This window comes from Agelaius phoeniceus, chromosome Z (assembly GCF_051311805.1).
Source record: "Agelaius phoeniceus isolate bAgePho1 chromosome Z, bAgePho1.hap1, whole genome shotgun sequence".
Lineage (NCBI taxonomy): Eukaryota > Metazoa > Chordata > Aves > Passeriformes > Icteridae > Agelaius > Agelaius phoeniceus.
In genome coordinates, this window is record NC_135303.1 from 14,852,501 (window position 1) to 14,878,585 (window position 26,085).

Consider the following 26,085-nt stretch of genomic DNA (forward strand, 5'->3'; position numbering starts at 1 on the left):
GGGATGTTGGGTGTATTTTACTGAGATGCCCTGGGCAAGAGGGCTTAGATATCCTCTGATAAAGGTATGCCAGCTGGCAGAGTGGCCAGAGGAGTTTATAGCAGCTTCAGCAGCTATTTGATCAGTGTGAGAAACGAGGCTCACTCTTTGAGAGGAGCAACTTTAAAAAATTTAAAAGGTTTATTAAACCTTAACAAAAAGTACAACAAAAGGACTAAATAAGGAAAAACAGACCTGGGAGCCCACCCCACCCTCACACCACGGCTGCCTACCACATGGCTCACTGCTCTTCAAGATGGATGCTTTGCCTTTGATACCCCTGGGGTTGCATCAGCCAACCCCAGCCCCTCCCAAAGTCTGTCAGTAAACTCTTCTTTGCCATTTATTAGTGGAGACTACTTTCTTGCAACTTGATTGGAGAGTCGGGTATTGTCATGCTGTGCCCCTCCTAGCAACAAGCTTTTCCATTCTCAACTGTCCCACCTGTTATAGACAGATAATGAGATGATTGGCTCTAGCAATTAAAAGATAACTATTGTGTGAATATTAAGAAAAGCTTTAGTGATGTACGGTTATGTTATTGTAGTTTAGATGTCCTCTGTTCTCCCCATAGTTCCCTTTTCCCCCCCTGTATTGTGACCATCAGACAGCTGGGGTTGTCTAGGACAGGTAGAAAAAAGGTGTGCACATGTGCCCCTTGTATGGGGAAGTTGGGAATGGAAAAGCTTGGGGGTGTGGCATGGCAACATCTGATGTCCAATCAAGTTCCAAGAAAGCAGTTTCCACCGATAAATGGCAAAGAAGAGCTGACTGACAGACTTTGGGAGGGGCCAGGGCTGGCTGATGTAACCCCCAGGGGTATAAAAGACTGAGCATTGATCTTGGAGATGAACTGGCCATGTGGTGTGCATGAGGGGCAGTTTCCAGCACTGCAGATTTTTCCTTATGTAGTCCTTTTGTTGTATTTTTGTTAAAGTTTAGTAAACCTTTTTAAATTTTCAATGTGAGCAGTTGTCTCTCACATATGCAAGGGATATATGTGCATGCCTTCTCTCTACCTGTCCTAGATACCCCAGACTGTCTGACAGACACAACACAGAATGGGGGGGGGGGGGGGGGGGGGTGAGGGGGGCAGGGAAAGGAACTATGGGGAGAACAGAGGACATCTAAACAAAAAACCACAATAACATAATTATACATCAATAAAGCTTCTCTTAAAACACACACAATATTCATCCCTTAATTGCGAGAGAAAATCATCTCATTCTTTATGCATAACACTCTTTACAATTTTTAAAGTAAGGAATATTAAACCAAATATTTCCGGGTGGGATGTGCCTGGCCTTGTCTGACCCTTGCTGCTGGGCCAAAGGTGGCAGCTGTGGTGTTTCACCTCAGAGACACCTTTGGCCGGCTGGGTGCTGGAGCTGGGCACTCGCAACAAATCCAGGCAAAGTAGAAACTCAGTCTACCTCTGGTGGAAAAGGTTCAGGCGACAGTGAAGAGAAAAAGGAGAGGATTCTGTCGTAGAGTTTTAATCCAGAGTTTTATTCCAGGATGATAGACCTCTGAATCTTGTAACAGCTCCCAGTAGAATCCCAACCGCATGGTCCCGTCTCCTTTTAAGCCCCGGGGACAGGGGACGGGGAAGGGACAGGTGAGGCACCAACCAGGTGTGAGGAGGGGAAGGCTCAAGGGATACAGACACTTGGACAGGCCAATGCGCCCAGACCTGAGGGGCATCTTTTGAACTTCTGTCAAACACACCATGACCCTCCTGGAATGTTAAGATTGATGGACAGCTCTCAGCAGGAGGGCAAAGGGGGAGGGGAAAGGAGAAGTTGGCATACCTGGGGGGCTGGGATAGGTGAAACAGGAAATCACACTGCAACATTAAAGGTTTAATAAGGGAAAATAAGAGATGAGCAAAAGTAACAGCACTGGGTGCATAGCCAGATGCACATGGTTAACTACAACAACTCATATACTTTTTCATTGCATTAGTCAAATGCATATTTATGAGAATTACACATATTCAAACATTCCTTTGAGTTTACATGTTCCAGGAATTCTTTCTCTTAGTTCAACCCCTGACTTCAATTTCTTAGTGTACATGCAACAATGCAGATGTGATTTTGAGAGTCTTGTATTTTATTTCCTTAAGGAGCCCCTTGGTGTGTGGTTAGAGTTATTGATAGCCGAAGGATCAATGGTAGATTGCTCCTTGCTCTTTTGGTGTTACGTGTCTAATTCTTTTCAAAGTTATCTTATCATACAGATGTTCTAGCCATCTTTACAAGTACTTCCAATCAACATTAACTATTTCACTACTTGTCAGTTAGTTACAAAAATAAAGGCATTAGTTATTATTTCACAGCTACAATTACTTCTGCAAAAGTTGATGTTATAATACACATTATATAGCCAATATTTTGTCAAGGCCTAAACTATAATATATATCACACCAAAATATACAATCTATACAGAGATTAGGATATTAAACATAAAAGGCTGACAAATTATACTGTATCAAAAGCAGTTAAATAGAGATTACAAACTGTACTATATCAAAATAGTTTACTGAAGTCAATAATAGCGAAAGCCAATAGCTACATAAATTATTCATAACAATCAGTTAACAAATGGTTTCTGAACATGGGATTGTGAAGGCAGTGGACTTGGACGGGGGAAGCTGGTTTTACAGGGGGATCCTTCAAGGGATTATAGCTGCTTTGAGATTTCAGTGGGACCTCCATATTCCCTGGCACCCTGAGAATTCAGGTAAAGTATGAAAAATGCATATTTTATGATTGGCTTTTCACAAATATTAAAATGAATATTATATGTGTTATGTCAGAAAGTTATGCTGTATTAGTTCTCTTAAGTAGTGTGTTTAATATAGTTTTAAGTTATAAAATAATGTTAAAATAGAAACTATGCTATGCAAGATACTTTTTAACTAGCTCAAGAAAAGGATGAAATAATCAAGAAATTCTTTGCACAGAGATAACAGACACTAAAATCCCAAAGAGGAAAATTATTGCCTCCTTATTGTAAAGAACTAGTCTCCTTGCACACTCAAAGGAGTCTGACCATGATTTACAAGATGAAGGAGAGGAAGTTGACAATAATCAGAAAACACCCTTTGTTTGAAAAGAATTTTTGAGTCATGTATGAGATGTATGAATATACAACAGGCTCTTGCTTTTAAGAGTTAATCCTTTGTTAGCGAGCTATGCTTTCAAGAGGAAAGCATCCGAACGTACATAATTCTTTGCTTTTATCGTCCTTTATTGTCCTCTGATTGTCCAAAATCTTATTTCTCTAATTTGTATTACTATTTTTATAACCATTTTAGTACTATTAAACTTTTAAAATTTTAAAACAAGTGATTGGCATTTTTCCCAAGTAGAAAGGATGAATGGAGGAATAAACACCCTTTGAAGCTGGTGACAGAAACTAAGATGCCCTGGGCATGGCTTTTGCCATTAGCTTTGGCAGGAATAAGAGCCAAAGCTGAGGGAATATGCAATTATTCCCCTTTTAAGTGTTTGGGATTCTTACCTTGTTCATTTTCAAGCTAACAGGGAGGAGAAGATGTATATTTAAACCAATGTGTGACCAGGACACCGTGTTTTGTGAAATCTCTTTTGACACAAAGCCCATTTAGCACAGACACTGCCTTTGGACGTGGCTTTTTATAACATCCAACCCTGACTGCAGAGAGAGCAGCCGGGAGAGCTGAACTCACCCAAGATGGCGGTGTGGGCGGAGACGCCCCCGCCCACAGGCGGCCCTGGCAGAGCGGCCGCCTCCCTGCCCACCGCTGAATGGAGCCATGTCCAGGCTGGAGCGGGTGGGAAGGGGGTGAATGTGGGCAACACGTTCTGTGCCAGCCATGGTGTGGCAGCAGGCCCAGGGCAGTGATTGTCCCCCTGCATTCGGCACTGGAGAGGCCACGCCTTCGGACTGTGTCCAGTTCTGGGCCCTCAATTCAAGAAGGGCACTGAGGGGCTGAGGTGTGTCCAGAGGAGGGAATGGAGCTGGAGAAAGGGCTGGAACACAAGTCCAGTGATGAGTGGCTGAGGGAGCTGGGGGGCCTCAGCCTGGAGAAAATGAGGCTCAGGAGAGACCTTGTTCTCCAGAACTCCCTGACTGGAGGGTGCAACCACGGAGGGGTGAGGCTCTGCTCCTAGGGAGCAAAGGACAGGACAAGAGGAAAAAGACTCAAATTGTGCCAGGAGAGCTTTGGTTGGGCATTAGGAAGAAATTTTTCACAGAAGGGGTGATCAGACATAGGAAGAAGATGCTCAGGGAGGTGGTGGAGTCACTGTTCTTGGAGGTGTTTCAGGAAAAGACTGGACGTGGCACTCAATGGCGTGGTGTGGTTGACAAGGTGGTGTTGGGTCATAGGTTGGACTCCATGATCTCAAGGGTCTTTTCCAATCTAAATGATTCTGTGATTCTGTGGAAAGTGTGAAACAGATACATGTGCATACACCAGACAGGTTAGTTCCAGCTAAGACTGAGCTAATAGATAATGCAAGTCCGAAGTGAAATTTTAGTGGTTAGGTTTATTATCTTCATCTTTGCAGAAAAACATGAAAACACCTGTCAACAGCATCAGGTTGACAAGGTTCCTGATTTATTTGCATTGCCCGGAGATGCTGGAGATGTCACATCCCTGGAATTTTCCAAGGCCACGTTGGATAGAGCTTTGAGCAACCTGGTCTAGTGGGAGGTGTCCCTGCCCTTAGCAGGGATTTGGAACAAGATGAGCTTTAAGTTCACTTTCAACCCAGACCATTTTGTGATTTGATGTTTAAAGTTTGAAATAGGTTTGCACCTCCAAAGCAGCACAAGGTTTTTGAGCAAGTACAAAGTTTGCTTTCACCCAGCTCCACTGTTACTGTCAGCACTGATAATGCGAAAAATAAGTACAGTCCCCATGCTGCAAATCACAATATAACTTGCTGCTATGCCCAAGACCCACAGACTAGCTGAATAATACACAACAAGACTTCAGGCTGGATAAACATCTGAGTTACAACACAGCTGTTGCAACTTTGTGAGCAAGTGTGAGAGCAGCTGGAACATAGAAGTTGACCAGCTTGGCTGAAATCTGTTTTTACACAATACTGTCTAAAAATAATAAATAAAATAAAATAAAATAAAATAAAATAAAATAAAATAAAATAAAATAAAATAAAATAAAATAAATCTCTTATAGCAGGGCTGGAAAGCTGAATACCTTGGGGATTTCTTAAAAGATTATATTCAGACCTTCACTAGTTAAAAAATAAAAGCCACAATGAATTACAAAACATTAGCAAACATGTTTTCCACCTACAACATTTCTTTACAGCTGGGGAGCACTTATCTAAGTCAGAAGTGGTTGATAAGTGATTGATTCTTGGTGCAGTCTGTTGTTCACCAAAATGTTTGAAACCAAAAGGTGCTTTTATGCTTCATAAAATGGACTCCAAATGAGGGTTTCCATTCAGCACACCTTTCAGCTCTTGTGTTTTTCTTCCCCTTTCTTTATATTTGTTTTTTCTGTCCTCTGCATATTTTTGTCTCAGGTGTAGGATCCATGAAGAATAGATTTATGTCCTTTCTGCAAAGCTCTAAGTGAAATGGGGACAGCCACAACCTTTTATTTAATTTCATGCCAGTGTCTTTTATCTCTGTGCACCTTGGCATTTCCTCCATTTCCTGCACAGCACTCCTACCCTTGTACATTCAATTCCATATCTATCTTAATCACCACGGTTTAGATAAGCATTCAAACAGACTTCGAAGCCACTTTTTTTATACAGCACATACCACAGACCAAAGTGTTTGGGGAGGCCCTAAAATGGGACTTAAAAGGGAAAGTTCTAGCTGCCAGCTGGATTGCAATGCTAAAAAAGAAATGGCTATGCTGCAGGATTCATGTGGATTTTCCACACAGCCTGCAAACTCAAGACTGAGGCTCTTGTTTCCCTACAGTAGCTTTCCTCAGTGCTGTTTCTAGGTTAACTGTCACCTCCTTGTGAATTGTTGTGCAGAGATAACACAGGAGATGAAGGGAAAAAAAAAAAAAACCAAGAAAAAAACTGAGTGGTAAGGAGAGAAAGAGAGGGATTAATAATACTTGTATTAATACTTGAAATACTTTTGTGAAGAAGATGAGAGAGCCCGAGCAATCCAATGCCAGTGCAGAGGAACTGCAGAGAAAGTCTTGCAGCAATTTGCAATTACTAAGAGTCAGGAGTGTGACAAATATGGCTGCTTTTTCCTGAACCTCGTAGTCCTTCACTTGCAATTGCTACAAGAAAGAGTGGAGCACTTTACAAAATTACAGTTGGTTAAGAATTGTTGTGATTGAAGCAGAGTGTTTCTTGGAAAGGATGTGCACATGTTTTTAGCATAAGCAGAGGGGAGCCTGGTATTGAGAAACCATCAAAGACCCAGAGATGTACTGATGTTGTGTAAGGAACAGCCTACAGAGGAGACAATTTTGAGCTTGCGGTATTGGTGTGCTCAGGCTGTGGCCACAAAAGAAGACTTGGATGGACTGAATCTCCTCTAAACAAGAAATGCACAGCCTTGTGACCAGGGTGTGCTGAACATCACCCATTATCTGTTGCAAACCTCTATTCCAAATTAAAAGGACCTACAAAACCTCAAATTCTGTCTTTCCCTCAAATTGTAGGAGTAGTAGTAGCCACCAAATTTGCTATGAAAGCCCAACACATGGGTGTGAAATGCATCCTCTTTGGTAAGGTGGGAGGTGGAGACACAGCATTGTGAACTATTCACATATTACCCAGATGTGTCTGCCGATGTGCAGGTAAATTTGGAGCTTTGGCACACCCAGGACAGTACCTAAAGTGATCTTTGATCCAGCAGAACTGTGCTGCTTCCAAGAGGAAAGGCCCTATGGGAGATGGTCTGGGAGCTGATCTCTCTCCCACCTGTTGCTGAACCTGAGGTTGTCGTGAGCAGAAGGCTCTGCCCTGGAGGGCAGAGGGAAATCCTCTCTTTTGTGAAAGGACTTGTGTATCTGGAGTCTGCTGAGGAAATAGCAGAGCACAGATCCCAAAGGTGGGAACAGAAGACCTTTGGCCAATCAGCTCCAGGTGCTGTCAATGGCAGATGAAGAAAGGGATTGCAGGTTGCACACTTAAGGAAAGACATTGGGCAAATGGGCCCAAGAACTCAAGAAGCAGCCAGCCTAAGATAATAAAGTGAAAAAGTGACATTTTCAGGCAACCAGTGACTGGGCAAAACAAAATAGCAGACTAACTGCCCTAAAAGAGATAACCAGATTCCAAATTCAGTAGAGCAAAGCCCTGTGCATTAATAATTCTGGGGTAAAGGTCTATTTTTGTGTCAGCACACAAATCAGCCTTTCATTTCCTGGGCTGGTAACTGGAACCACAGCAGCTGCTTTGTGATAACGCAGTGCCAGGCACCACAGGAGAGCAGGTATGAAACACAGCCCTCAGTGTGTCCTGTGGCAGTTGGCACATCTGTTCAGTGCCTTCTAGATTAGATGATAGAGGTGAAGTAAAGGAAGGAGAAGTCTCAGAAAGAAAAAAAAAAAAGGAAAAATAGAAAATGCATATTAGTGATATTAGTGGAACATACTTCCAAATAAAAGTACCAGACCTGTCATATATGTGTACAGGTCTTTGACTTAAAAGCAAATGTAGCTCTGTTCCTAAAAACAATTACAATCGATAAATAAATAGGATGAAGGGCTTCTACTTCCTAACCCCCTTAATTTCCTTGTACACTGGCTACAGACAGGGTAATTCTATCTTGTTCTGCTATTTTGATCATTGGTGCTTTGAAGCAAAAATAGAAAACAGCAGTGTCTTAAAAGACACTCTTTTTTAATGGCTGGTTTGTGCAAGAGGCACTTTCATGTTATCAAAGTGTGATAAGCAATAACAAGATTAATTTTAAAAGCTGACCTTTGAAGAACAAAGTTTCAATCCTTGCTCAAAATTTTGTCCTTGAGGTTTGTTCTGGTGTCCCCCCCTCTTGACATGACTTTATCCTTACCTCATTGTAAGGTAAGGATAAAGCACAACATTTTAGTTAAGGTTGTGCTCTCAAAATAGGATAATTTTTGGTTTTCCTCTCAAGTATTGTGAAGTAGCCTATGTTGTTGATGTGGATATGAAATGGAATGAAAGGTGGTGCTGCAGGGTGCTGTGCTAGGTACACATTAGTTAGGGCCAACAGTGGAACTGTATTTGATAAGATCAGGTACTTTACCTAATGATATCCACCCAGTGCAGTGTACATCAGATCACACAGAAATGTATCACTTCACAGCATCCTTGATCTAGCCAACAATTGCTGTTGATGTTATTTAGGATATTATAATTCTCTTGACAGACAAGCTGACTAAAGAAAATGAACACATATAAAGCTGTAGCCAATGCAGTTGAACTGAGTTCTTGCTTTTCCATTGAAAGAAATTGCATTGCTATTACTACTACTACTACTACTACTACTACTACTATTATTATTATTATTATTATTATTATTATTATTATTATTATTAGATAGTTACTCTTACCGAAGTAGCATAGTAGGATACTTACGGCTCACTTCTGGGAAGAGAGGCACTTACCATATTTTGCCCAGGTGTAGGAAAGAAATTCCATTGTCACCTGACCAGAAGGGACCTGGATAGAAATGTTTCAGTTGCTTATATATGTGGCACAAAAAGTCGTCTCACTTACTTTTGTTTTGTCATGTTCCTTCCATAGTTGTTTTCCTCCTGTAGAGAAATACTTGATGCTAAATGGAGAATATTTGTGGGAATTGAAGGAGCTCTCTCAGCTGACACCCAGAAAATCCTGGCAGGGAATCTAAAAGAGACAGAATGAAATATTCTAGTCAGTGAGAAACTCAGGCTGGGAAGGCTCAGCAGGAATTATTAGCAATTGCCTTGCTGCCTCACTGCCCAGCTGCCATAGTGATCAGGAGAAATGAAAAGCCCAGGAAATGGAGCACAGGCTTTTCTGTCTTCTTCCCTTTCCCTCACTCACTCTCACTTTTTTCCCCCACCAGTGCCCCCCACCCCCACAGCACCACACCTGGTGGTGCTGGAACCACCTTAATTTTCTGTCTGTGCAGAGGATTCCTGTGTGCAAATGTTCCTGGAAATAGTGATATGAAGAGTTTCCTGAAAAGGAGCTTGACTCTACTATCCATAGTTATTTAATTGGAGTAGATGCACTTAAATTTTAAAGACATAGTCTTCAGAAATTACTTTGCATCCTAGTAAGCTCTTTACTGGCACATTAAGAGACCAGAAAAAGAAAGTGAGCTTTTTTTTGTGAGCTATTTTTTTCAGTGAGCTGAAAATATTAATTACTCATCAGCAGTGAAAATTACTGAGTTTGCAGAATAAATTCTAGAGAAATCACTTGCATCTTTATACTAACCAGTGTAACTCCTGTGATTATAACAGGTTTTCCTTCTAGATCCTGGATTAGTCACAGACTTTTATGTCTTTCTTCAAGTAAGGCAGGTGCCCCTACTTGGTTTCCCAGGACTTGTCTAAATTTATATATTAAAAGAAAAATAAATTAACCTGAATTAATTAAAAATCTAAACTAGAAGTAAGCTATTTTAGTTTCTGTGTTACGTTCACTATTACATGGAATGAAAAAAGGGTAAAAAAACACCATTCAGCTAAACTGAATTTAAAAACCTCTTAAACTTCACCAAATAGTGCTGCCCCTTAGAGATTTGAAGCAGTTTTAAAATAGCTATAATTTGATACAATTTTCCTGAGAGTCTTTGTGGACTTAAAACCTTGCACAAGTAGTACTCAGACTTTCCTAGACAGGCCATTTGTCTCATGCCAGCATCTGACCTTTAGTTACAGAAGTGCTCACCTAAAATTTGCAGTGAGAGAGCAGAGAAACTGCTAACACTGTGCTTCTCACACAGATGCAGAATTTGCTAGTGGAAAGAGTTCACTGACCATACAAAATATCTTTATTCCATTTTGCAAAAGAAAGCAAGTCCCTGGGTATAATTCCAGCAGTCCCTGGGGGATAATTCCTCCTGCCTCTCAGTTTGGAAATCTTCTGGTTTGCCTTTTCAGCTTATTCTCTTTTTTAGCATCAGCATCTTTTTTTAGCAAAAAGTACAGTGTCCCAGGCCGTTCTTCTATGTTGCAAGACAGACCAAGTAACTGAGAGCCAATGTATTTTAACAGATATTTTGAAGAGCTAGTGGAATCTATGCCTAAATTAAAATGTTTGTCCCTTTCTTTGAAATACTCTGTGGTCTGCAAGAGTAGAATTTTGGAGCAAGACACAAAGGAGGTTGGATCACCAGAGCATATGCCACTAAACTGGCCAAGGTACCTCCAGGTCTCAGAGTGTCACCAGGCTAGCAGTATTTCTGCAGCTCCATCATAATTTAACACATTTCTGTGCTGGCTCACTCTGGTGTTCTTTTAGCTATCAACAGCCTTTTCTAATGGTTTGATTGGAGAAGCTAAAGAAGCAGAGAAAAAGGGTGTGTGTGGTAGGGAGGGGTGCCCAATAGTCTCTAAAGTGAACTGGACTACAGTGAATGTATTTCTGTCATCTTCAGATATGTGCAGCTAGGGTAGAAGAGATTACAGGAACAGGATTTAGTAATTAATCTGCAAGATGAATTAGCTACTGGTAAGAGCCTGAAAAGTCTAGTTGTGGTTGTATATAGGAGACTTTATAGAGGGAAGACTTGGGAAATATATGAAGAAAAGAACCAAAATCAAATGGACAGATCAGGATGAAAATGAGATTAAAATACTTCAGCCTTTTTATAAATACTAATGCACCCTAGACAGCCAAGCCAGCACGAATCCATCCCTGCTGGAGCTGTGTTTCCTCTGACTATTGCTGTCTAAAGTTAAACACAGTGGCCCTGACATATAAGCTCATTATGTCTCCAGTAAACAGCAAAGCACTTTGAACACTCTTTGTCCCCAGTGATCAATTCTGAGTCTGAAAGAAAACAAAGAGAAAGCCACTGCCACTCTATGCATTTGATTATCCTCAATATTGTATTTATATTCAAAATGGTCATCAGAAATATCTGCTGCTTCTTACAAAACCAGAATGTAAGCAGGAAATATAGGGGTTTTACCCCTATAAATGATTAGCAGGGGGAAAACCTTATTATCAAAGTTAGTCTTTGAAGAACAGCAGATACCTACAAGGAGAACATATCCATTGTGCAGCTGACAGTACAGGAATAGCCAGACAATCATCTGGTATCTGTATGTAAAGGAATAGTGCTGTCACTACAGAACTTCTCAGTGTTTGTGGAAGAGGTACAGCCTTTGCAGGTTATTTACATACTGGCACAACAAGTTATGCTAAACACATTATTCATTCCTCCTGCTGGAATGCAGTGACTTTGGATTTTTCCTAAGGAGACCAGCCTTACAAAACTTTTTTTCCTGTCCCTCTTTTTTTTTTCTCTTTTCTCTTTTCACAGGTTCCTCCTTGTCCCTAGTAAGTGTTGCACACACTTCTCGAATTTCATTGCAACTGGCTGAAGGAGGTTAGCCCCAAACATGTGTTTGCTGCTACTTCAGGCAGTGCCTTGCAGAGCAGAGCTGAGGGTGTCCATCCTGCTGAGCAGAACCTGAGGACACCCTGAACAGGAAGCTGTTTGTTTGATTTGTTGGCTGAATAATCAGGACAAGTGCTCAAAATCAACTGGAGTGTGCATACCCTCGTGCCCTTGCCTTCTGGTAAAAACATGAGGCAGCAGGAGGAAAGACAAGGAATCGGGAGGGGACAGGGAACACGAGTTGGAGTGAAGATAATTTGACAGTGATGTGCAGGACACAAATAACACAACTCAGAGGACACCAGGCTTCTCAGTTCAGCTCCCCCAAGACCATGAATGTCTGTCCTGCCTGCACATTGAGCAAGTATCTAAACACCATGTGCCTGCCTTGTCCTGCCTCTGACACTCATGCTTATGAAAAGCAGGAGCTGTACCTGATCTCAGGGAAAGCAAAAGAAAATATTATTCCCATTGCCCGGAACAAATGCTCAGTGCCATCAGAGCTGTTACAGTGGATGGCAGAGGGGAAAGATGCTTTCACAATGGAAAATACTGGGATCTGGATGGTTGAGCTGAACCTTTGCCACCTGGATAAATTCTCATCCCAAGATTGTTTCTGATCATAGTTTTAAAGTCCTGTCCTATTATTGTACAGGCTGAATAATTTTATAAGTAACTATTTCTTCTGAGCATTTGAGGTTGCAGTTATGTGACTGCAGGAGCAGTTGAGTCACCAAATGTTCATCTCTGCTTTCCAAAGGCCTCCCAGCTTTCCAATGCCATTTGGTATGGGGAACTGCAGGGACAAAGTGACCCAACTAAGATATAACTCACCAGAAGAAAAAGTTCATTTTTCAGCTACATCAGTGTCCCTTATGCTTGTGCACAGCAGGAGACAGCACCATGATAAAGATGGATGAGTAGTCAGGAATGACAGGCTTCCACTGTCATTCTGTGCCACTGCCCCAAAATCACTTGAGACTCTTCTCCCTCAGTCTTTTGGGTCTAACAGAACCTGTTTTAAAGAAATAGCTAAGGATGTTAAGGTATTTTTAAGGATGAAAGTCAAGTGTACCCTGAAAAGCGTGCAAGTAAGTAGAGAGGAAGTTGGGAAGATTGCACAGAAATCATGCAAAATGACAATGACCTTAATATTTATTTCCAAAGATAAGGCCTTTGGGCCCACTTTTTTTCTTTTTAATTTATTATCCCTGATAATAAATTCTGCTGGGTAAAACATCCAAAATGTAATCCTGGGTGCAGTGTGGTAAGTATTTCTGCTGATGCTGCTCAATAGTCACTCTCCCACATGCACACTGACACAGAAGTGGAAAAAAACCCCATTTTTTGTTTCTTAAAATATCTGCATTTCTTATCCTGGAAAGAACATAATAATGGACCTCCTTGGAATGTACAAGCTTTTTCCCACCTCCAGTACTCTTACATACCCTCTTTTCTCTCTTCTGTTCCAGAATCTGCTGTGTTTTCAGTGCATCAACTTTTGGAGGCATGAGAGCATTTAAGTGGAAGGTAGAGTGTAAATCACTGTCATTAAAAACAGAAAAAGAGGCAGAGGTGGTCAGCAAAGGGAGATTTGGGGAAGCAAATCACTGAGAAACCATTATTTCTTTATTATTTTGAGAGAGTAACATGCATCTTAGTAAGCTGATGGACTTTCCAGCATGCCTAACCTGTTTCTAGGAAGTCACTACAGGAACCCAGTTGTGGTGCTTGATTGTGTTGTTTATTTTGGGCATTAATGTTCCTCTGGCTTTCCCCTCTTCTTCCACGTTGTCTTAGCAATGAAAAGCCCTAGGTGTGGGACAGCAGAAGAAACACTAAGGATCACAGGCCTGCAAAGCTGATTTCCTTTGTTCATCATGATTATAAGAGGGCATAATAGAAATTGCTATGTTAAAATTAAAGAACATATATCATGCTAGAAGCTTCTGATTTACAGGACTGGACACTAGCAACATTCTAGCTGTGCTCAACAGAACAAGGTATTTTACTGAAAGGACCTAAGAGATTTTTTTTTTGTTTGTTTGTAGTTTTTTTTTTTTTTTTCTTACCCCAAGATTCTTCTAAGCTATAAGAGAGGTCTGAGCCTGAAAACAGTTTAGCCCAAATATATGCACTTACATTTTCTGGAGCTGCAGGCACAAACCCAAGGAGTTCCTACAAGGACAGACAGTAAACTTTCCCTGAAATATCTTTCAGGTAACCAGTTAATTAGGTATTATGGTCACAGGGCTAATGGGTGTGTATGTATATAAGAGCAGGGAAATGGAACACAGAGAAAAGCACTGGGAGGTGGGAGGGAGGGGGACTGAACCCGTCAGAGGCAGTCTTGGGCCAGTTTGATAAAATATCTGAATCCTGAACAGGCTGATATAAATCTTTGTGTAGCTGCTGAGCCTCCCCACTTCAGCCAATACACCTGTGAAGACCTCGCTGCAGACTGAGAAAGCTTTTACCTGTCAGAGGTGACACGCACATAAAGAACCTGCTGGTGACTCTTGCCAATTTCTGCTCGAGTTTGCAGACCCCGGTGATCCTCTCCCCTCCCGGGAGGGAGGCGAGGGATCCGGATCATCCAGCAGGTCCCGGGGGGGAGGGCAGCGCCTCCGAGGCGCGGGAGCTGGTGGAGACACCTGGCAGAAGTGACACTGGGCAGAGGGGACACCCGCCAGAAGTGACACCCACTAAAAGTGACACGCGGCCGTGGTGACGCCGAGCAGATGTGACACCGTGGCTGGGGAGGGCCGGGGAGCTGCGCTGCCCCTACGGCTGTCCCGCCGCTCCCTGCGAAGCGTTCGGGGATCGCAGAGTAGGAATGAGGACCTCCGGCTGCGCAGCCGCCACCGCCCCGGCCGTCTCCCTGGGGCTCGGGATTTACTCCTGAACCTGCTTCCAGGGACCGGTCCCCTCCCCGGTGTGCGGTGACCCCCTCCGGCCATCTCCCCTTCCCCTTCCTTGAGCATCCCCGTGCTGGCGGAGTCACATGTTTGGTCTTTGATGCCTTTAATCCCACCCTCAGCGCCCGAGAGGGAGGAGAGAAATTCGCGGAAGAGAAGTGAGCCACACGCCGAGAGCAGGACCCCGGCGGGAGCGGAGCCGCGGGAGGGAGGGAGGCGGGAGCGGCCGTGCGGGGCTGCCCAGCGGATCGGGTAAATCTCCCGCTCGGATGGGGGAAATGGCCCCCTGGGATCGCGCTGTCCCGGGGGAAGGCTTCCTCTTCCCCTGCGGGGGATAAGGGGGCGGGCGGTGCACCGAGGAACCGGCTGGGGGGAACGGGGAAAGGGGGGCCACGAAGTTATGGCTGATGAGCAGCCACAACTGCTTATCGGGGCTGGGCTTGGCTGCTGTGGCTGCGGCACCCGAGCCGGCAGGGAGGTGGAAACCCTCTAGGGATCGTGGAGATGTTTCTGTGCTTGCTCCGGGGATATGCCTGTACATGGTGACGAGCGAGGACAAGTGGCCGGAGCCTGGCCGCGCCTCAAGAAACGGCCCCTCCCTTAGGGGAGGTGAGTGGAACTCTCAAGGGAACGGGGAAAAGCCAGCCAGCTTCTGCCCTGAGCTTGGTGCCACCCGGAGGAGCCCTCGCCCGAGGTAGAAGCGAGAATCTTGTACAGTGGCCAGAATCTCTCTGGTCTGAAATCCGGGCAAGGAGCTGAGGACTGGGCACACTGAAATGCCCTCCGTGTGTATCTGCAAGGAGGGCAGAGAGTGGAGGTGGGATCAGCCTTTCTTATTTAACGCCCTTTTATTTTTGACCCTCCCCACTGAGGTAACTGCCATTAATCCCAGTGCTTTACGGGTCACCTTGTGCTACCTGGCAGCTCTCCCGAAGGGAACGAGGAGCACCTAAGAAGAAACCCAATGGCCTAAGTCGCTGACATTTCAAATCAAAGGCTGCTGAGGAAATCTGCAGTTGTGCTGTGATGCAGCAAAACATGAAACAATGCTGATGTACACTACAGGTTCCTGGGCTGGCTTCTCCCCTGCAGTCACTGAGAAAATAATTTATGTACAACCATTAGGGCACATCAGGTTCAGCAAGCGTTTGCCAGCACAAAAGCCAGGAGAAACACCCTCCTGCACATGTGAAATCGGCTGATTTCTTGTCTGTCCAACAAGGGCGTGACTAATTGTACCACAGATTATTTTTCAGCTCCTGCATTTACCTCATTTTCTCCCCTTGGGGCTCAAGCAGATCACCAGGATCCCCCAGAACCAGGGCATTCCATTCACCACGCCTTCCTGTGCAGGATAAACACTGGTTCTTGCATTGTGGGGGGAGGGGAGGAAGAGGGTGTATATTCCTCAGGCACAAGTGGTGAATACAGGGAAATCAGTAGTTTAACAATAGTACAGAGTCTCTTCAAAGAGAAATGCTTTTTATCAATATGATGAAAGATTTTTCTTTCAAACAGAGTTTGAATCAGAATACTCTGGCTGTTGTCTTGTACAGTTTTGCATTTTGATTGTTACATAGGCTGGTCCCATAAATATTTCCTTATTCCTGTGCTGTATTCTTCACAGTCATAAACAACAGTAAAGCTACAACATCTGCAGTGTTAGCAGCCATCACCACATCTGTTTCCTTTTCTCTCCCTCCATTCTTACACCCACAACTCTACTGGCACAGGTGAATTTTTAAGAGAATTCATCATTGTGGGAATAACAAAAAGGTGTTATTAATGATTAGAAAATAATCAAATTATATTTAATGATAAAAAATTGCAAATTGTGATTAAGGAATAATTCAATTATAATTTAAAGGTGATTTAACAATGATTTAACAATAATTAATAATTAAGCTGTAATGAAATGGTAATTGATTGAACCATGTTTTAGTTTCTGATTTCAACAATGATTTAAACCATGATTAGACTCTGCTACTTACTACACTTCTACACCTAAAGCTATAGCTGGATATATAAATGTCATGAGCATACAATATACATTCATGCTCATTAGAGATATCAGGTTTTGGGTAAGGGGGTCTTAACCTCCAGGAGTATCCTTGAGCAATGTCCCAGCTTATGGGGACATCTCCACCCAGCCACACAGGAGAGCTCTGTGGGCTTGCAGGGGCCACAGGAACCCACAGCCCACAGGGACTGAGGTAGCCAACACCTCTTTTGTATAGGAGCAGGGGTGCAGCTGTTGCAGCTCCAGTTTTGTCTAATCCCGGCTCAGGTGGGTACCTTTAGCTCCTGTAAAACACGGCTTAGACACCTGAATTCCTGGGAAGACAGGCCTGGCACAGTCACAGAATGAGACAGCTTGGAAGGGACCACAGTGAGTCATCTGGTCCCACCTCCCTCCTCCAGCAGGGTCATTCCAGGGCCCATTGCACAGGATTGTGCCCAGGTTCTGAAATGTCTTCAGTGAGGGAGACTCCACAGCCTCTTTGGGCAATCTGTTCAGTGCCCAGTCATTGCACAGGGAAGACGTTCTTCCTTACATTCAGGTGGAGCTTCCCAGAGATCAGCTCCTGCCTGTTCCTCTTGTCCCACTGCTGGACCCCATGTCCATCTCCCATCCATCCCCCAGGCCCCCCCCCCAACCTCTCCCTGGAGACACTGACAGACATGGATCGGGTCCCCTCTCAGCCATCTCTTCTTGAGGCTGAGCAGCCCCATCTCCCTCAGCCTTTCCTTACATGAGAGATGTTCAAATCCCTTTATCTTCTGGAGCACAGGTAGCTTTTCCTCCAGCCTTTCCAGTCAAAGGGAAGGGGATTTAAAATCTGGCAAACCAACAAATGGTCACAGGATTGGTGCCACAGCCAGGGGTGCAGCTTGGACCATAGGAGGTACTTGCAGAAACCTGTTGGGACTGCTGGGGTCCTTCTGACACACAGAGCGAATTTCAGTGACAGACTCACCAAGCTGGTAAGGGCCTTAATTTAAACCTGCTGTGGGAGTGGAACTTCAAGCATTTCAGTTTAAAGCCAGGGCTAGCAAGAGAGGCCCAGAATATGGGGAGGGATCAAAGATCAGCAGGAGGGTGCCTGAATGGCAGCACAAAGGAATTCCAGCCACTCCAGCCACTACTTTGCCTGCCTCTGTGCAAAGGCATGGGGAATGAATATGGGAAGCTGGAGTCACGGGCACACCTGCAGGGCTGGCAGCTCCTTGGCATCATGGCAATGTGCTGGGGTGGTTCCTGAAACTGCAGTGGTGGAATGGAAGGATACAGAATCTTTAGCAAGGGCAGGGGGGGGAGATGAGGAGAGGTCACCCTCTATGCCAGCGACCAGCTGGAGTGAATGGAGCTCTGCCCCGGGATGGATGAGGAGCTGTCCAACAGATGATGAATCAGGATTAAGGGAGGACAGGGTCAGGTGACTTTATTATGGGGGTTTGCTACAGGCCACTGCACTAGGACGACCGAATGGATGAGTCCCTCTATAGACAGACAGACTCTTGTGATCACAAGCTCTGGTTCTCTTGGGGCACCTCAACCCCCTGTCACACCTACCAAAATCACAGACAGCTCTCCAAAGTCATTGCCTTAAGTCTCTCTGTTTAGCTATTACCTTGCAGACCTCTTCTCAGGCTGCTCTTCACTCCCAGTTCCATCTGATCTGACTGCTGGGTAGCAGCAGAGGGAGCACTGCTTTCCCATGGGATTGCCCTGCAGGGAGGCAGCCAGGTGAAATGGGCTCTGTACATGTTTATGTGACAGAGGAAAATCAATAAACATGAGAAGCAAGACAGAAGTTGGGGAAATATCTGTAGTGAATATATACTGAGTTCACAGCCTCTTTCACTGGTGGCATAGTCTTATCCTTTTAGTTCAAACAAAATGGGCAAAGTGTCATTCACCTGCCACAGCTATGTCCCTCGTTTCTTAGTTCAGTAGCTTTCAAACTGTGCTTCATGGATCTCTAGGGATTTATGAACTGTCACCCTGCTTTTTAAAGATTTTCTAAGCCTTCTGGTGTTGACATTCTTGTAGTGAACTTTCTCACACACTTCCTGTAAATAACTCATTGTTTTGCATTGCTTTATGGAGGAGGAGAGAGTTGATGGACTGTTGGTTTTACCAGTGTCATTGGAGAGATGTCACTGTCACCCTCCAATCTGCTGTCATTTTTGAAAAACTATAAATGTTGGACTACCTTTTTTCCTTCACCTTGAGAACAGCAATGTGTGCTTGTGTTCTTTCATGTCCTATAGTGACAATGATTAACCTGTAAAAGTTAACTACAGTCTGATGAGAATAGCAAGCCAGCCTATGATGAAATTTATATTCAAGTTTTAACTCTGCAGTTTCCTGTGTTACCTAATTGGTCACGGTTTACCCTGCATATTTGTGCATTTTTACTGTTCCAATAGTGCTTAAATTCCATCTCCTTGGACAGAAGAGGTCTGTACATTCACTGACAGGCCTTGAGGAATGGCAGATCAAAACAGACAGCAGTGCCTTCAATTTCTATCTCATGCACCACATAATTTTTGCGAAGGGCCAAGTCCTCTGCCCCTCTCTAGCCACTTCTCTTATGCTTCAAGCTGTCATTAATCTGTTAACTGTTACATCTTTAGTACACAGACCATAAGAAACAAAAGTTCTAAGGGAGCTGAGAGCTTAAGTGCAGCAGCCCTGATCTCTGCCTGGCTTATCTGATGATAAGATGATAGATGCCACTCATCATCTACGAACAAGCAAAGAACAATTGCTTTCAGCAGTGCTTGAGGAGGCGAGAGATATATTTGGTACCTGCCAGTAAAATGCAATCAAATAACAACTACTGGTCTCTTACCATTAAGGTTCTTCTGAACGTTTTTCATAGCACAGCTCTTGCTAGGATGGTTGTATTTTCTGGGGAGCCCAGCTCCCAGTTTGGCATGGAAGTGCAGCAATCAGATCTGTGGATGCTTGGCTTCTGCTGGACACTGGTGTTGTCAAGGGAGGCCTGACACATTGCAGGAATATTATCTGGCACCTGACCTACTAAAAGCTGTCAGAAAACAAGAGGAATTGCAGATGAGAAAAGCTGGCCATCTGGCCCAGTAATAGGGATCAGCTCATGGCAAGGAACTCAGGTTTGGAATTTGAGGATATCTGTACAGTCCCTGTCAGCATGCCCATATGTTACAGGAGATCTCTACGGCTCCTTGGGAAGCTTCCACTGACTTCCTCAGATTCAAGCAGGACGTTTTTCACAGCACCACAAAGGCCTTGTCTCTGCCAGAGAGGGTTCATCAGCAGGGGAGCTGGTCCTGAGCTGGCAGCTCTTCTGCATGGTGTTAGGCTGGGGTGTAGAAAAGCTTTTCACTCAAAGGTTTCAGTTTGGGTGCTGCTGTAGGATCAAAAGTGTAAAGTACCACTTGTGTGAGCACCATTACTCCCACCACTGCTATGGCTTAGTTGGGGCTGTGACAGCCCATGACACTTCCATGACATTTTCCAAAAGCCTGCCTTTGTTTCCCTCTTTCATCCTTTTGCAGAGAGATGACTCTATGGCTTTGACAAATGACTTCATCCTGCTGTTTGTATGTTAGGAAAGAAATGGCTTTTCCCACTGACACTGAGAAGAAGTATAGATAGGCCAAAAAGAGCCATTTAATAATGTAATTGTACAGGAATAGTTGTGTCTCTGTCTCATGGTGCAGGAAGGAGAAGGCAGACGGTCTGTCTTATATTCTGGAGGAATCTAAAATTTTGCAGCTTTGAAACATATAGGGAACATTTTTTTCCAGGAACAATCCAGCAGATTAAAAGCAAGATTAGTGACATAAGGGAATTCATGTGAACAGTCTAGTTGTCCTGATTTTTGTGTAAGCTTCTGAAAGCCAGGCTGTGAGTGTTCAGGGCAGGCAGAGAAACAGAACAGAAAAGCCATATATGGCAAACTCTAACTTGTGTGAAGGCAAATGTTTGCTTAAAGTGAGTGTGTGTGTATGTGCATACAAAAATATTACATATTTATAGGAATGTTTCAGTTTAAAATTCAAGGCATATACTTTTAAATTGCATTCTTTTAAATAAGAAGGAGGAGTCGATCGCTTAATTACATGTTCATGTTTCTGTGCCCAAGTATTTCACAGGGTCTGGTAAGGAGGAGACATCTGAGAGAAACAGGCACACACATTATCCTTAGCATACACAGGCCCACGCTTCAGACTCTGGGGAGGAGAGTGGAAAAAAACACATTTGGAAGTGTGTGAGCAGCAGGAGGGAAGCATCTATGTCTCCAAAGAAGTAAAAGTTTGTCTCTGCAGTATGAGCTAGACTAAGATACAAGACTTCTGGCTTTGCTTTGTGGCTGTGATCTAAACATTATTATGTCACTGTCACCAGAGAGGGGTACCTAACCTTTAACAGAAAGGGATTTCCACACACCCTGCATCCACCTTGCCTGTTGTTACATGTTTGAAGCACAGTAACAAACACACCAAGTTCTTTTGAGCTTGGTTAGATCAGAGTTCCTATGTGCTAAAAAAACCTTAGGGGTCCTTTGCTGGAAATTAATTTTGGCTCATCTGTCCTCAATGTCCCAGGACTATGCTGTGATGCCTCCACCATATGGGATTCCACAGGGGCCTTGTATTTTAGCTTACTCAGAGACTAGTCCCCTGCTTTCTATTTTCTCTGTCAGTTCCTATTTCACTAACCATCCTTTTTTCTCCCTTTCTAGCCTTGGACAACCTGTGCAGGTTTGGCAGCAATGGCCCCAGTGGTATCCTGCAGTCCAGGGAGAAGGATGCATTGGAAGTGAAGGATTGAGGGCATGAGCAGTGCAGGAGTGCCCTCTTTCTGCAGCAGTTATGTTCCACCGAGCCTGGCAGCTCTGTGGGAAGTGGTGCCGTTGGTCCAGCCCTTTCATCCATCTCCTCACCCTGACTGTGGTGACTTTTGGTGTGCTGGCACACCACCGGCTGATCTGCCACCGGCTGATCTGCCACTGGCTCCTGCACTCTTACTTCTACCTGTGGCGCTGGCACCTGAACCCCATGAGCTGGGAGTTCCTGGAGCAGAGCCAGCAGGAGGGCCAGGATGCTCTCCATTACTTTGAGAAGATGCAGATGCCAAATGCCTCTGAGGCCTCTGGCAGTGATACCTTCCAGCCCTTTCTGCTAATCACCATTATCACTGTGCAGAGGCAGAATGATTTCCACTACGTCTTGCAAGTGGCCTCCCACTTCCACCGCCTCCTCCAGAAATGTGGGGTGCGTTGCCAGAGCCACCACATGCTCCTCTGTAACGTGGAGTCAGACCCCAGCAGCCATCAGAATGTCAGGCTGCTGAGCAACTTCTTTCCTACAGTCAGTCGTGACAGAACAGGAGAGAATCATGACCCAGTTTGAGAAGGAGAAGCAGGACTATGTCTTCTGCCTGGAGCAGTCACTGTTGATGTACAGCCCAGAGTACATCCTCCTCATGGAAGATGATGCCATGCCAGAGGAGGAGATATTTTCTGTCTTGCAGCATCTCTTCTCAGCCTGGTTCTCCAAGCCCTACCTCAGAGATGCTCTCTACTTCAAGCTGTACCATTCCGAGAGGCTCCAGCACTACATCAACCCTGAGCCCATGAGGATCCTGGAGTGGCTGGGCCTAGGCATGTTCCTGGGGCCGGTGCTGAGCTGTGCATACTGCTGGGCCGTGGGGCGGGCGGGCCCTGGCTGGTGCCTGGTGGCGTTCTTCGCCCTGTACAGCATGGCCCTGTCGGAGCTGGTGGGGCGGCACTACGGGCTGGAGCTGCGCTGCCTGCACCCCACACTCTACAACGTGGCGCCGGCCAGCGAGTGCTGCACGCCCGCCATGCTCTTCCCCGCTGCCTCTGCCCGCCGGGCGTCAGGATACCTGCGGGGGCTGCGCTGCCGCCGGGGCTTCGCCAAGGACACCGCCCTCTACTCGCTGCTGTGGGGCAAGGGTGAGAATGCCTTCGTGGTGGAGCCCAACCTGGTGCGGTACGTGGGGATGTACTCCAGCCTCCAAATGAGCAGTGACCTGAAACTGCTGTGAGCTGCTCCTGCCCTGCCACACAACAGCACCCACACACTCATTCACTACTCCTGGCAGAAAGCAAAATGATGGGGCAGAGGGACAGTGTGCAAACTTGGAGTCTGTGCTGCTTGTCTCCACATGGGCAAAAATAGCTCTCTCTAAAAGTACAAGTTTTCTTAAAAAATCAGCTTTTGTTCATGGAGACCATATTTAATACGAACTTGGAACTAATCACCATGCACCACCTGGGAGGGAAGTGGAGGATTCCAGCTCACTCTCCTTAGCCATTCCCAAAGAAAAGCTCTTACACCAACATGCACAGCTTTCCTGCCTACTCTTCCTGGACAGTGGTTACAAAAATCCTCCCCTTAGGGCAGCAGAAATGTTGGACAACGTGAATGTTTCAAATTTAAGCTAATGAAGAGGGGAAGGCCTTATTTCCCCATCCTTACTAAGGTCTCATCTCTGACCTGTCTCTGTTCCAAAGCTGTGGTTTTGAGCTGACCCTTCAAAAGCAGAAGTGGTTTGCAGGAACCTTCCTACAAATTCTGCCTAGATACTTCAAAGCTTTGAAGTCTCTTTAGTTACTGTCTCCCTATCTGCACCTCCACCATTCCCACTTCTTTTCCTTCAATCAGAGGCTCTTAAAAACAAAACCTCTGCTGCTTCATTAAAGGTCACCTCTGAGAGTAGGGATAGGAAAACAGAATCACAGCCACTGGTGTCACACAGATGGGCCACAAAGGCACATTTTCATTGATACACGACACACATTGTACACAATGTTTGCTGTGTTGGTCGGGATCATCACTCATTGTACTGGATCCATTAAAAGAGGTCTTGTCAGCCATTGAGTGAATTTAGACATTAAACGTGAATTTACCTTGACTTTCCATCAGCAGAGAGGCAAAGGAAAGATTCAATCAGATGCTCTTGTGCAGGATCCTTGTTCATTCCGGAGCTGTAATTCACAGCTCAGCTGGAGTGGTTCATTCACTACTCCTGGCAGAAAGCAAAATGATGGTGGGAAACAAAGACAGCTGTTCACAAGAGCAAGCAACAATAGCACAGCACATCAAGGGGCCACTCTGACAGTGACCATGTCTCCCGCTTGTTAGGCATCTGGGAGAGGTACTTTGCACCAGGGCTGTGGGCACAGTTAAATAGAAAACCCTGCAGATGACAAGAGACCTCATACTGAATGAAAACAGGCAAAAATTGGGTATATCTGATGAAAAGCCTACTTGGTTTTAGTTAGCTTTGAATCAAATTCATTTTGAGGTGGCATCTGGTTGAACTATTTTAAAAACCATATTTCTTGCTTTGGAATGAACCAAGAAAATATTTTTTGTTGAATTTAATCAGTGGGGATTGTTTGGTTTTTTCTTTTTGGTAACAGACGGGCTCTGCTTTGAATTTTCTTGTTCCAGCTCTCCCAGGTGATTTATGCCTTAAGCTTTAACAAGTCTGATTTTAGGTGAGAAATACCTAAAGCTGTTGAGAGATGAAACCAAAGAAAATGGCAACCCTCACTCTGTCAGCACGGTGGGCATCAGTTACACAGCACAAAGGCACAGAGCAGGTTAGCTGAGAAACAGCATCACAGCAGTGCTTCGCTCTCCACTAATCAGCTGGATACCTTCAGAACATCTTTGGAAATTAGAGTGAGTAAAAACTGCTTGTGGGTTCCATGCCATTCCAAAGGCCCGGCCTTTAGGCCTCCTGGCAAAAGACACCAGGAAAATGGCATAGGCAAAACCACATTTTGTTCCCAGCCACCGGAAGCCCTGGAGATGCCAGGGTAGTCACACAGTGGCAGGTGAGCAAATCTCTCATCTGGCTTCACTGCCAGTGAAGAGATTATTGGGGTTTGGGTGTCAGGATTTGAGTGTCACTGTGTATTTATTCCACCAAGTGCCTGCAGATACAACTGGTTTCTGGATCTTCAGCTGTGAATGTTTCAGTGCTTGCTCTTCTCTCTTTTATGTCCTTGTACTGTAAAAATCCAGGACAGTGCTCTGTTCTTTCCATTCATATTCATTCTTGCAAAGAAAATCTCACAGCAAGAAATGGGACAGACAATGAAAAAAGGAAAAGGGAAAGAAAGCAAGCAAGAAAGCAAGCAAGCAAGCAAGAAAGACGCTGTATCCAGTCAATAAAAGTTTTCTTGTGAGGAAATGATTTATCCATTTGTCTCAAAGTTATTTTCCTGTTTGTCCAGTAGTACTTAATTTGATGTTTCAAAAGTCCTGGAGAGATCAATAATTTCACTGAGCCTCATAGCTGGAAATTAAGAAAATGAATTTGAGGCATCCCTTCTAAACCAGAAGACAATTTTCATGGCAAAGAATTTGGCTGCGAGACCAAACAATGTGCAGAGGGCCCAGGGCTTGAACTTTCCAGTGTGAGAGTTTCAGATAAACCAGCTGAGAACAAACTCCTTTGTGCAGGTTAAGAAATTCTTTATGCCCTTCTGGGACAATTTCCTAAAGTGCATAACTCACCTTCACAACAGAGGTGCTGCTTTGCTGAACCTCAGAGAGATGTTCTGAGTTACTCAGGTACTTGCACAGTGCCCACCCTGCCAATGGGACATCCCAGGAAAGGGCTCCTGCAGCTGCCTTCCAATCTCCCAGAAGCAGATTGAGTCTTGTTTCTCTTTTCTGTGCTGCATGTTTTACTAGAAATTAGAAGTCAGAGAAGTTCATGTCACCCTCAGAACAGAGAATGGGAGGCTACTGTGAATTCTTAATTCCTGTTGGACTTTGTTCTGCAGTTCAGGCTAAAAATGCAGTATTCAAACACCCAAAAGCCTTTTCCCTCTCTTTTCCGTGAGGGGAGTGGAGCTGAGCTGCCCCATCTCAGACTACAGAAGCTCAAAGCATGGTATTAGCTCCCTGAAATGTGGCCTTAAGAGCTTGGTTTCTTTCACTTTAAAACAAGCTTAGTGACTATTTTTGAAACAAACAGTATGGATTTGCTTGGGTATTGGTTCGTTCCCAATAGTTTGGAGACTTCTTCAATGCAGCAGCTGCTGCTTGCACAAGAGGAGTCTTTCTTGATGGGCCATCAGCAGGACCCAACACTTTACTGTCCAAGACAGTTCAGGGGGAGTTATTAACTTAAACAAAAACTACATTTGTTTCCAAAGCATGTCCAACATAAGCATGACTCAGGCAGAACACAGGGCATAAACTGATAGGTCTGTACTAGATCAGAAGCCCAAGAGGATTTTCTAACTCCAGTAGGCATCAATGTCTTAGTGAGAAGGCACTGAATTTGAAGAGAGAAAAGCCTTCCTTCCTGTGGTAAGGAGCTGTGAATCACCAGATTGGGTATTTCAGCAGCAATTTGTCTGGATACAGGCTGATTTTTTTTTTTTTAATCAAGTTATTTACAAGAAAACTTTATACAAAATAAACAACCTTTCTATAAAAACTCTATTAATAGTCTCTTCTTTCTGTGTCCCACTCTTTGTTTTCCTGATTGGCAGATCCATCTTTCCTTACCATATATGACAAAGAAGGATACTCC

General features: G+C 44.4%; 2 protein-coding genes across 2 annotated transcripts in view; one reads left to right on the plus strand and one right to left on the minus strand.

The window, feature by feature from the left end:
* Positions 1–1,608, minus strand: part of LOC129133672 (E3 ubiquitin-protein ligase BRE1A-like) — a 6,372-nt gene extending 4,764 nt beyond the window's left edge. The window contains exon 1 of the mRNA XM_077172157.1: positions 1,604–1,608. Coding sequence (XP_077028272.1) covers positions 1,604–1,608 — 5 coding nt within the window. The remainder of the gene's footprint in view (positions 1–1,603) is intronic.
* A 12,907-nt stretch (positions 1,609–14,515) lies between these two features.
* Positions 14,516–25,922, plus strand: LOC129133728 (GPI-N-acetylgalactosamine transferase PGAP4-like). The gene is given in 3 exon segments (XM_077171863.1): positions 14,516–14,756; positions 21,242–21,904; positions 21,906–25,922. Coding segments are annotated over 2 exon segments (1,197 nt in total). The 5' UTR covers positions 14,516–14,756; positions 21,242–21,371; the 3' UTR covers positions 22,570–25,922.
* Positions 25,923–26,085: the final 163 nt, after the last annotated feature.